The sequence below is a fragment of the Dendronephthya gigantea genome, unplaced genomic scaffold (assembly GCF_004324835.1).
Source record: "Dendronephthya gigantea isolate DGI-Jeju-01 unplaced genomic scaffold, DenGig_1.0 000121F, whole genome shotgun sequence".
Classification (NCBI taxonomy): Eukaryota; Metazoa; Cnidaria; class Anthozoa; order Malacalcyonacea; family Nephtheidae; genus Dendronephthya; species Dendronephthya gigantea.
This window is the reverse complement of record NW_021163131.1, coordinates 638,970-650,581: the sequence shown is the minus strand read 5'-3', so window position 1 is coordinate 650,581 and position 11,612 is coordinate 638,970. Positions and strand designations below refer to the sequence as shown.

The 11,612-nt window shown below is 35.4% G+C and overlaps 1 protein-coding gene across 1 annotated transcript in view; it reads left to right on the top strand.

The window, feature by feature from the left end:
* The first annotated feature begins 280 nt into the window (after window positions 1-280).
* LOC114535596 overlaps window positions 281-11,612 on the top strand; it is a 56,460-nt gene continuing 45,128 nt past the window's right edge. Inside the window, exons 1-9 of the mRNA XM_028556874.1 lie at window positions 281-332; window positions 1,133-1,159; window positions 5,812-5,957; window positions 6,663-6,864; window positions 7,298-7,420; window positions 7,583-7,699; window positions 9,539-9,880; window positions 10,594-10,833; window positions 11,312-11,347. Coding sequence (XP_028412675.1) covers window positions 281-332; window positions 1,133-1,159; window positions 5,812-5,957; window positions 6,663-6,864; window positions 7,298-7,420; window positions 7,583-7,699; window positions 9,539-9,880; window positions 10,594-10,833; window positions 11,312-11,347 — 1,285 coding nt within the window. The remainder of the gene's footprint in view (window positions 333-1,132; window positions 1,160-5,811; window positions 5,958-6,662; window positions 6,865-7,297; window positions 7,421-7,582; window positions 7,700-9,538; window positions 9,881-10,593; window positions 10,834-11,311; window positions 11,348-11,612) is intronic.

Here is an 11,612-nt window from a genome sequence, read left to right as displayed (position 1 = left end):
TAAATATGTATGTATGTATTTTACAAGGGGGCTTTACACATGGCTATTAGCTAATCAGAGGCTTTAAACAAATAACCAGTTTCTTTTATTACCACGTTTTAGTCCAGAACCCAAATTGATAGATCAGCTTCATCTGCCCTGTTTTCACAAGCACGAATGAAGTCTTAATGATGTTGATCGATAATAGGAATTCTATATTTTGGTCTTGGACATCTAAATATAACATTGAAATAATTACAGCTTTAGTGGAAGTATTTATTCCCCCTTTATTTTTTTAGAGATGTCTCTTTCAAAGGTCACTCAATTGCTCTTTTGCCTAGCGTTTAATTTAGGTAAGTTGATCATAAACCGCGGCCTTTATAATGGTTAGCTTAACTCATCGATAATTAAACTGAAGTAGTGTACGGTAATCATGCGATGGCGAGTACAATTCTGGATTAATAGTAAGAGCGAGTCATGTTTGAAAATTTTGCAAAAATTGGACGAGCCACCGGAGCGAGTTTGCTCGGAAAAGTTCATGCACACCGATCGCCTCTGTTGCTATGGCAACAATTTCATTAAAACATTTTGTTTCTTGGCACATATCTTCGAAAAGATTTTTATCTATTTTTAATAAAATAATTAAAATTTGACTAATTTCGGCTGCAAAAAGTGAAGGCTAACGGTCCGCCACATCTTGGAAGACTATGTTGCTTGCATGCTATGCATGCTTTATATGCATGATACGTCACAAGTGGGATCACGCAACATTTTTATCTCGACTGCCGATGATGAATTTGCCACGAAAATTACACCAAGATAACTAGACTTTCTTTCAAGATAACTAGAAATAGATTCTATGAACCAAATTTTCATTCTTATTTTATTCACTAGAAGCAATTCCAAAAAGTTAATCGCGCATGTGAGGTGATAAAAACTGTAGATAATGTCGTTCATTACCCATGCATAACCTTTAAGGCGTCTTTTAATGAAAGATTTTAAGTTGGCTGTGTTAATTCAAACGTTCGTTAACATATCAGGGCATGAAAATAACATGGCATTGCGAGGAACTAAGAATAAAGAAATCTGTCCTTATTACGCGATTTCAATTATACATGATAGAAATCAGATATTTTGTTTTCTTCTTTTACAGGCACCACGACGTCAACGAATAATACAGGTAATATATTCTCATTTTTGATCATTTGAAATCATGACGTGATGCATATCAGTAAATACAGAAAATTTGAATACTGAAAATACTTCAGAAAATTTGTAAAGTAATAATTAAAAAGCCAAAAACTCTTTGGTACATATTTTTTTTATCTCAGTGAGCTGGCTATCAGGTCAGTTTTTACAATAGGCAAATTTGCTTTTGAGTGTGCTTCAGACAGAGTCACCCTTTATACAAATGCGACGTGGGCGACTCCAAATCGCTGATACAAAAATACAGGGCCGGGTGTGTAAAATATTAATAACACATGCAAGTAACGAATTTAGGCACAGACCACATAGTCTCGGAAATGTCTTGCGTATATATAATTTTCTGGGATCAAAATAGTAGTAGTAATCCATTCAACTAAAAAGAAGTGGATCGTGCAGAAACTTTTCACGCAAGTATATTATAAAAAGCAAAGATAATAAACGCAAATATCGTAAATTAATGCATTGAATTCGCGATTGATTCACTGTCCTTTTTTTACGAAAAACGAAGGAGTATAGTTCGCGGTGCGTGAATTAATTGCTGAAGGCTATATTAATTTTCTCAATCGTTTTTTAACAAAAAGTTATAGAAGAGGATTAGTTATAGGAATCAATCAAACCGTCGGCGATGATTTCCAACTCCCTTTCATTGTCGCAATAAGAAAAATTATTAAGACGACAAAACTTACGTATTACTAATTTCTTTGTTTTCTTTCGCCCATGTCGTATATCTTATGTGCTTGAAGATCCTCAATATGCTCGTATGAATAATCTTTCCAGATTTTTGTGGAAGAAGTCAACTTTATCCTCCAGGAAATCTCACAAGCCCTCTTTATCCCCTTCCATACCCTAACAACATGGATTGTAGTTGGACCATTTCCAGCACCAATGGAAGAAATATTTTACTGCAGTTTTCGTTTTTCTTGGTAGGTTTCTTTTAATCGATGCCATAAATCTTTGAGCGAAAAGTATAGCTACCTTCAGGACGACTGTATTGTCTTCTCAATGTTAGCAAGCGTAGTGAAAAACTCTTTTTTCGTGAAAAACATAAAAATCTTTCATGCCACAGCCACATTGTAAGTTAACTAAAGTTACTTTTTGTGAAAAAGTTATCGGGAAAAAATGGCTGATTCTAAGTATAACAATTCTCGCTTTTTTCTGTATTTCAAAGCAAACTTTCAAGGCTCCATCGATTAAGAAGTATTTCAGGTGCTTTCTTCAAAATTTTGAAGCCTGGTTAAATCCTAATTTGTTCGTAAATGACTAACTTAATTTTATATGTTATATATTAAATTGTACATTTTATACTTGTTTAAGTTCTCATTCGATGTCTTAGACTTTTACAATGTTGTTTCTGGTATCCTTAAGAAAGGGAAGCTTTCTCATTTTCTAAACTTTTAGCAATGTAGATTTTTTGTAGAATGTCGAAATTTAAGCTGGCTTTTTATCATTATGGCACATTTTATTTAGCAACCCATATAGATATTTATAGCACGCGCTCGACTTTTTTTTCTATAACTGCGGTGCTATTAGCTAGCTACACAACCTTTCCAGTCAAGTTGAATGATAATTTTGTCAATTATTATATCGGTAAAAGTTTATGTAAAAATGGATTTACAAGGAATTCATGTCTATGGCAGTAAGATGATATGCATAGCTAGTTTTAACCTCGGATTGAATTGAAATAAATTATTCGCATGGACGATATTGACAAATGATTTACACAAATTGCATCACGTTTTAGCTGGAAAGTCATTCTAGTTGTTATTTTGACTATTTGGAAGTTTATGATGGAGACTCAGCGACTGCGACGAAATTGGGCAGATTCTGTGGAGACCAATTACCAAGAAGCCTGGTATCATCTGGACTCAAACTCTTCATCGTGTTTCACTCGGATAATAGTGTGCCAGCACCGGGATTTGCTCTGAAATATTCAACCCCTTTAGGTAAGAAATGAGTTTCAAAGCTATATCTGTAAGATTATATTAAAGATTATTAAAGTCGGTTCCATTTTCTGCTTGAAAGAAATTCAGGGTCAGTTAAGAACAATACACACTGACATATGGTTTCAATTTTGTACAAGTGTTCCGCAATGGTGGTTTTCTGGTGATGTGATGTGACCCATAATGTTCAATTCTGCTCCAGAGTCCATCCACTTGGACTCTCAGTCGCTGGTCGTGTACCATTATGGTAATATTGGTATTGTACTCTGATTGCTGTGGTGGTGACGTGTTCGTTGAAACATTTTCTAGCTTCCATGTTTCCTTGTTGAACTTGTAGGAGGCCTTGGGGTTGTCTTCGTGACTGCTTTGACTGTGGTGTTGCTCTAAAAACTGTTTTAAATGATCTGGATTGACAAACAACTGCGAAGTGCCCTTTCTTCTTGCAATGATTGCATGTTGTTCCCCGGGCTTTGCACTTTCCTTTACGTGGTGCTTTTTATAGCCACAGTATATTTTGCATACTTCAATTGTCGATTTTCCGTGATGCTGCTTCCTTGTTGACGTCGGTTCGTCTAGTTGTTGTGGTGTCACTTTTTGATTGAGACTATTACTCTTACAAACTGTTGATCTCTGGTTCTGCAGAGTCCATTGTTGTGTTTTTCATGTAGCGGACTTCCGTTGTGTGAGCTCTAGTGCGCGGGCGCTGTCTATAACTGTCTTTAAATCCATGTCCTTTGCAACGATGTCCCGCTGTAGTTTGTCAGATGGTGTGTGTAGAGTGACTAACAGTTTAATTGCTTGATCTAGCATCGCCAGCCTAGACAGCTTTGCCTTGATGTCATTTTTTTCAAATTCACAGTTTTTGCCTTAAATGCGAGGTCGCCGTGAGCAGAGCCGTTTTTTTTCTTCGATTTTCCTTACCCCTTCAAAATTTAGTAATATAGTTCGAAGTTTTCAAGCCATTCTTTCCAACATCTGTCTAAATTTTTACCCGCGTCTGTTAGTTCCTTTGTATTGACCTTCTGTACGCATGATTTGATGCTCGTTAGCAACGTCGTTGCCATGTTTTAACCGCTATTTCCGCTATTTCCGCAGGTTGTGTAGGCTTCCTTGCATGCAGGAAACCTGCGCAGACTTCCAAACGTGGAAGCTATTCGTCTTGTGTTCTCGTTTACTCTTGCTTCCTCATTGTTCTGTTTGCTATTGTTTTAATCCCGTTCTCGTCGCCTATTGAACTGTCTATATTAGAGTTCGGCCATAGTTGTTTATTTCCCGCCTACCTATATATCTATTTACATGACGTATGGTCCCTAGGACCGGAACCGGATACTACAAGTACAATTCGAGATTAATAGTAAGAGTGATATCAGTTTGAAAATCTAACCAAAATTGGACGAGCCGCCAGGTTTATTCAGAAGTTCGCACCAACCGCCTCTGTTGTTATGGTAACGAACGCATTAAAACATTTGGCTCTTTGCACATGGTTTCGAAAAGAGCGTTATCTACTTGTAACAAAATACAACCAATTTCGTTGTTTTGCAAAAAAATGAAGGCTAACGGTCCGTCACATCTTGAAAGACAACGGATAAGCAAAATACGTCGCAAGTGGGATCCCGCAACATTTTTATATTGACTGCCGATGATGAATATTCCACGAAAATTACGCCAAGATAACTAGGCTTGAATTAAAACTCGTAATCGATTCCATCAACCAAATTTTCATTCTTATTTTATTCACTAGAAGCAATTCTAAAAGGTTAATGGCACATGTGACGTGTAGATCAAAACTGTAGATAATGTAGTTCATTGCCCATGCAAAACCTTCGAGGCGTCTTTTGCTGGAAGATTTTAAGTTGGCTGTTCAAACGTTCGTTAACATATCAGGATATGAAAATAATATGGCATTGCCAGGAAAAAAGAGAAAAGAATTCAGTCCTTATTACGCGTTATCAATTATACATAATGGCAATCGAAAATTTTTGTTTTCCTCTTTTACAGGCACCACGACGTAAACGAATAATACAGGTAATATATTCTCACTTTTGATTATTCGAAATCATCACGTGATGCATATCAGTATTTGTAAAAAATTTGCATCAAATTTGTAAAATGATAATTAAAAAGCCAAAAATTCTTTGGTACATATTTCTTTATGTCAGTGAGCTGGCTATCAGGTCAGTTTTTACAATAGGCAAATTTGTGTTTGAATGTGCTTCAGTCGGAGTCACCCCTTATATAAATGCGACCTGGGCGACTCCAAATCACTATTACAATAATACGGCCTGGACGTATAAAAAAAATGTAATTTAACTTCATCACGCTATTTTACGTGATCCACACAGTCTATAAAATAAATTGTGCACATTCGAATCGATCGGGCTTTTAACTATGTATTGGCATGTTTTGATATACAAATGGACAACAAAAAGCAAATACGAGTATGGTACAAAATATTAATAACAATCGCATTTGGACTGAAGCCATTGAAAACTCTCTTAGGATTATATATATATAGGGTTATATATAAATATATATATATATATATATATATATATATATATATATATATATATATATATAATGTTTTAGGGTTACATTGTTTTCTTTCGTTATAAGTACCTAGTTAAGCACTAGGGTTATATGTGCTTCAAGATCCTAAATACGCTCGTATAAATAATCTTTCCAGATTCATGTGGAAGAAGTCAACTTTATCCACCAGGAAATCTCACAAGTCCTCGTTTTCCTTTTTTATACCCTAACAACATGGATTGCAATTGGACTGTTTCCAGCACCAGTGGAAGGAATATTTTACTGCAGTTTTCGTTTTTCTTGGTAGGTTTCTTTAAACTATCGATGCCATAAATCTTTGAGCAAAAAGTAGCTACCTTCAGGACGACTGTATTGTCTTCTTCAATGATAGCGACTGGAGTAAAAAACGCTTTTTTCGTGAAAAATATAATTTTGATGCCACAGCCACGTTGCGAGTTAAGTTACTTTGGGTGAAAAAAGACTTCGGGAAAAAATGACTGATTCTCGCTTTTTTCGGTGTTTTCAAATTAAACTTACAGGTTCCATCGGTTAAGAAGTTTTTCAGATGTTTTCTTCAAATTTTGAAATCTGGTTAAATCCTAATTTTTTTAGTAAATGACTAACTTAATTTTGTATGTTATATGTTAAATGGTATATTTTTATACCTGTTTAAGACTGTTCACTTATTAACCTTTTGGGATTATTTTGCACATGTTCTTTCGTGAAACCCATTTTTATAAAATATTTTACAAACAGTTTTATCATTATGGTACATTCTATTCAGCGACCTATAGATATTTATGGCACGCGCTATAAGCTAGACAGTCAAGTTGGATAATAATTTTGTCAATTATTATATTGGTACGATTTTATTTAAAAATTGATATTCTAGGAATTCATGTCTATGACAGTAAGATGATATATAACTAGTTTTAACCTCAGATTGAAATGAATTATTCGCATGGAGGATATTGACAAATTATTTACACAAATTGCATCACGTTTTAGCTGGAAAGTCATTCTAGTTGCTATTTTGACTATTTGGACGTTTATGATGGAGAATCAGCGACTGCGACGAAACTGGGCAGATTCTGTGGAAATCAATTACCAAGAAGCCTGGTATCATCTGGACTCAAACTCTTCATCGTGTTTCACTCGGATTTTCTTGTTTCAGCACCGGGATTTGTTCTGAACTATTCAACCCCATTAGGTAAGAAATAAGTTTCAAAAATATATCTGCAAGATGATATTAAAGATTACAAAAGTCCGTTCTATTTTCTCTTGTAAGAAAATTAGGATCATAAAAACAATACACACAGACACTATCGCCTGTATTCTAAAAGCTCACTCTCACTTAAACTCATTGTAGGCGATCTTAATCTTCTCATAGGGTTTCCAAAGAGGTATTTCCATGCAGTCGAATAAACGCTTAATTCTCAGTGTTAGACCTTGAATGTTTCCGGCAATGCATAGTTAAGAAAAAAACTTTTTCATTGATCAGTAAAAGTGAAATTTGTATCTCTTATACTCAATGAGTCTGAGTGTGAGTGAGCTTTTTGTATACAGGCGTATGAGTCTGAGTAACTGCCTGACAGTAAAATTGAAGTATTCTAAAAATGTCTATGTAAAATATTACATTTTAGATGTAAATGAATGTTACCTTGGAACTCACAACTGCAGTATTGGGGCATCATGTGTGAATACCGATGAATCGTTTTACTGCATTTGTAAAAGCGGTTATACGGGAAATGGCGTGACCTGTACAGGTATATATTAATTTTATGTATTTGATAGTATACATTGTGCAAAGAAATTGACGAGGAAAACTGAAAATTCCCATACAATGTAATTTCCTCTGTTTAGTTAATAAAATATAGATTTCAACGTTCAAAATATGTGAATTGATGTATGATATTGTAATATCTTAGATATCAATGAATGTGAACTTGAAATTGATAACTGTCATTCTCAAGCATCATGTCGCAATACCAATGGGACGTTCGACTGTTCTTGCAACTTTGGCTTCAGCGGAGATGGAATAGCATGTAAAATGGCTTCATACCTAATTTGCTAGGATGAAATCTAGTCATACAGGGCCTTTTTTAACATATACAGGGTGTATCAAAAAAATGTCCCAAATGTAAAATTTTCGTTCTTCAGGATATTTTGCAGAATTTGCCAAATTTTTGCGTTCCTAGGGATAGTTAAGACTTATCTGGTATAACTAGGCCAAGTTTGGTTTTTTATTAACAAAATTATGTTACCGGGGGGGTTGTTCCTTTCCACTGATATTGAATGAGCTTGCGCGCGAAAATGTGAAGCTGAAATTGAGATATGATTTAGCTGTTTTAAAGTAGGAAAGCTTTTTAACAAACTGTCAAAGTTTCAGGAAAAATAATGCATACTGGGAGCAACGCGCGACCCCTTAAATTGACAAATATTTCATTGCGCGCAGTGGATTAAATGCATCGTTGATTTTAGCGTGACCGATCTCATGCAGGTTGGGCAAATGAATAAATTAAAGCGAGAAACTGAACAAAAAGACGAAGCGATTTATTAACAAGATTTTTATTCGTGATGTTAATCCTCAATATTTCCACTATTTCTTTCTAAGCAAACTGCGGCTCGTCTGAGCATGGTAAACACTGAACGGCGAACCATTTTGTCTGTCCTGCCTCAAATTCTCCATTTCGTTCGAAATTCTTTCTTGCAAATCGCCTACGCTACCACCGGCAAATCTAGGCGAATGGACAGACAAATGGTTCGCTGTTCAGTGTTTACTATGCTCAGACGAGCTGCAGTTTGCTTAGAATGAAATGGTGGACATGCTGAGGATTAACATCACGAATAAATCCCTTTGTCTTTGTGTTCAGTTTCTCGCTTTAATTTATTCATACAGCCTTGCATGAGATCGGTCACGCTAAAATCAACGATGCATTTAATCCACTGCGCGCAATGAAATATTTGTCAACTTTAGGGGTCGCACGTTGCTCCCAGTATGCATTATTTTTCCTGAAACTTTGACAGTTTATTAAAAAGCTTTCCTACTTTTAGACAGCTAAATCATATCTCAATTTCAGCTTCACATTTTTGCGCGCAAGCCCTCTAGATATCAGTGCAAAGGAACACCCCCCCGGTAACATAATTTTGTTAATGAAAAACCAAACTTGGCCTAGGTATACCAGATAAGTCTTAACTAATCCCTAGGAACACAAAAATTTGCCAAATTCTGCAAAATATCCTAAAAAACGAAAATTTTACATTTGGGACACTTTTTTTGATACACCCTGTAGACTATAGCGGGCTTTAGCGCCATGTTCCCCCCCAGTTAAGCATTTCCCCACCCCCACCGCCACCGCTGGTAAAAATTCTCTGTTTAAAAAACATCGAGCAAAAACATGTCGCGAACTAAAGCAATCTTACTTGTGTTCTGTAACTTTTCATTTTTGTATTCTGCCAACCTTTAAATTTGCTGAATGTAGTTTTACTTATATCATCTGTCGAGTGCGAATACATATTATTTTGCATATTATTTGAATATCACGCGACTGATTTCTTCAAATTAAAATTTTCAAAAGTACATCCTTCGGCCGCGATCAGTATTCATACTCCGTTGCGCCAGTGACAAGTCTTCTTTTGGTATAATCGCTCCCTCACTTGAACGGATTGCTTAAGAGAGGCCCTGTTAAGTAATCAAAAAAACTGAGTTACTTTGTTGCACTCCATTGTCGATTACAATACGCAATATATATTGTTAGTTATATTGGGCACTTTTGAGATTTACCAAAAATATTCAACTTTGCCTGTACGTAAAATTTTAAATTTCCATTTCGTCATGAGGATTACTATTCACTTTGCCCATTGCTGTTCTTATCATGTTTCAGGTAGAGAAGTAGAAACCTGCAACAAAACGATTGATCTTGGATTTTTGTTGGACAGCTCTTGGCGTACCACTGGAAGTAATTTTACGAAAATGAAATCTTTCGTCAAAGATCTTACGGATCGCTTTAATGTGACACAAAATGGGACGAGAGTTTCAGTGATTTCATATGCGTCACAGATAACATTTGATATTCCATTTTCCCGAGTGTTTGAGACCAGAAGAGATCTTCATTCAGCAATAGACAGCGTTTCGTACGCCGGCGGATTTAGCACTTACACAGCTTTTGCATTGCAAGTAGCGTACTATCATATGTTTCATGCAGCAAATGGTGCCCGAATTTCAGGTAATTTTATTAAATTAAATTGTTTGCTTTGGAAATACTAAATCTTAAAGATCGATAATCATTCCTTTAGATTTTAGAGTCAGAATTTAAAGACCCGTTGCCAACGTTCGTCAAAATTAATATTGCAGCAGTTTCATTGTTGTTTGAGACATAATTATTGTCTATTTTTTTATGGATTTTGCATGCATAAGATAAATATGCAGAATATCGAATTTCTATTCTTTTTCCCAAGTGAACAGCAATTTAGTTCCAATTTTTTTAAAGAAGTGAATTACGTAGTATAACCATAAAAGAAAGCTATAGGGAAGCACAGAATCTGCAGGGACCCCGAGCCGGGTGTCCTGCAGGGAAAAGGTAGAAAAAGGATGTAATTTTTAATTAAAAGGATTGTATTGCAATTTATTGATAAGTTCCTGCAGCTCCAACGCTGGAGATGCACCTACAGAATAGTCTCAGGCGCCAAAATCATCTCAATCAAGTGAATCAACATCTGAACACTCCATATGCGAAATTACAAAGTGTCCAATCCCAATATGAGCCCCACCCCAATGCTGAGGTTCTGTAATTAATTACTACTCTTTAGCATATATTAGGAAAGTTTAAAATCATATAGTCAAGAAGTGCTCTCATTTCTTGAAACCTTCTAATTATATTAATTAGTTCAAACGCTGAAAAATATCCATCTCCTCACATACACAATGCGGGATCTTTAGGTGCAAAGCAAATTTTGATAGTACTAACTGCCAGCCAAAGTGTCGGAAATGTTTACCAGCCATCACAGCAACTCAAAAACATTGGAGTCATCATATTCTCTGTTGGAGTTGGTTCAGAAGTTCATGTATCCGAACTGGAAACAATGGCTTCCGCTCCTGCAGAAGATCATGTTTTCCTGCTGGGCAACTTTAGTCAACTTTCGAATTTGACACAAAAAATGGCATCGTCGACGTGCAATGGTATGGTTTTAAATTGAAATGTGTGTTACTCTGTAATTAATTGCAATATTTTTCGCTCTAGACGAACTTATAAAATCAATCACTTTCGGCACAAAATGTTCATGGCAACGGCGATTTCTGGAAGCCAGAAATATCTACTTTTTTCTTTATATTCTCCAGAAATACCTACTTTTTTCTTTATATTCTCTACAGTAAAATTTCATTTACAGTATATGAATGAATGAAATGCAAGAAATGGAGCTTAGGGGGATTTGCCCATAACATGATATGACATTGTTTATAGTTTTATAAATTATGATGATTGCTTCACTTATCATACAATTTTGGATCCTGAAACATTTCTTTGGTCAGAGGTGCATGATTGTCACTAGACTCATAAAAATTCCATAATTTCCATTGGCAACTATAATTAAATAGTATATAATATCAAAGAAAATAGATTGATGAAGAAAAATAATTATAATTTGTTTCTTCACAGCGACTTACAGACCACCGTTTACGACACCAACGCCAGGTAACAGTACTCATTAGTAATTGTTAATTGTGAAAATTTAAAAACAGAGCTTTGGTATTGCGTTTCCATTTTGGCATTGAGGTCCAAATGTTTTGGCCTATTTTTTGATCCAAATTAGCAAGATTTCCTTAAAATTAATGTAGATCAAAATCACTGAAATCTAAACCCCAAAAGATAACTCGATGGTCGCTTCAAGTAGCGGTCACTTTTGGTTTGTGTTGTATTAATTTGGAAATAAAAATATTACCTTACAAATGCAGTGTAA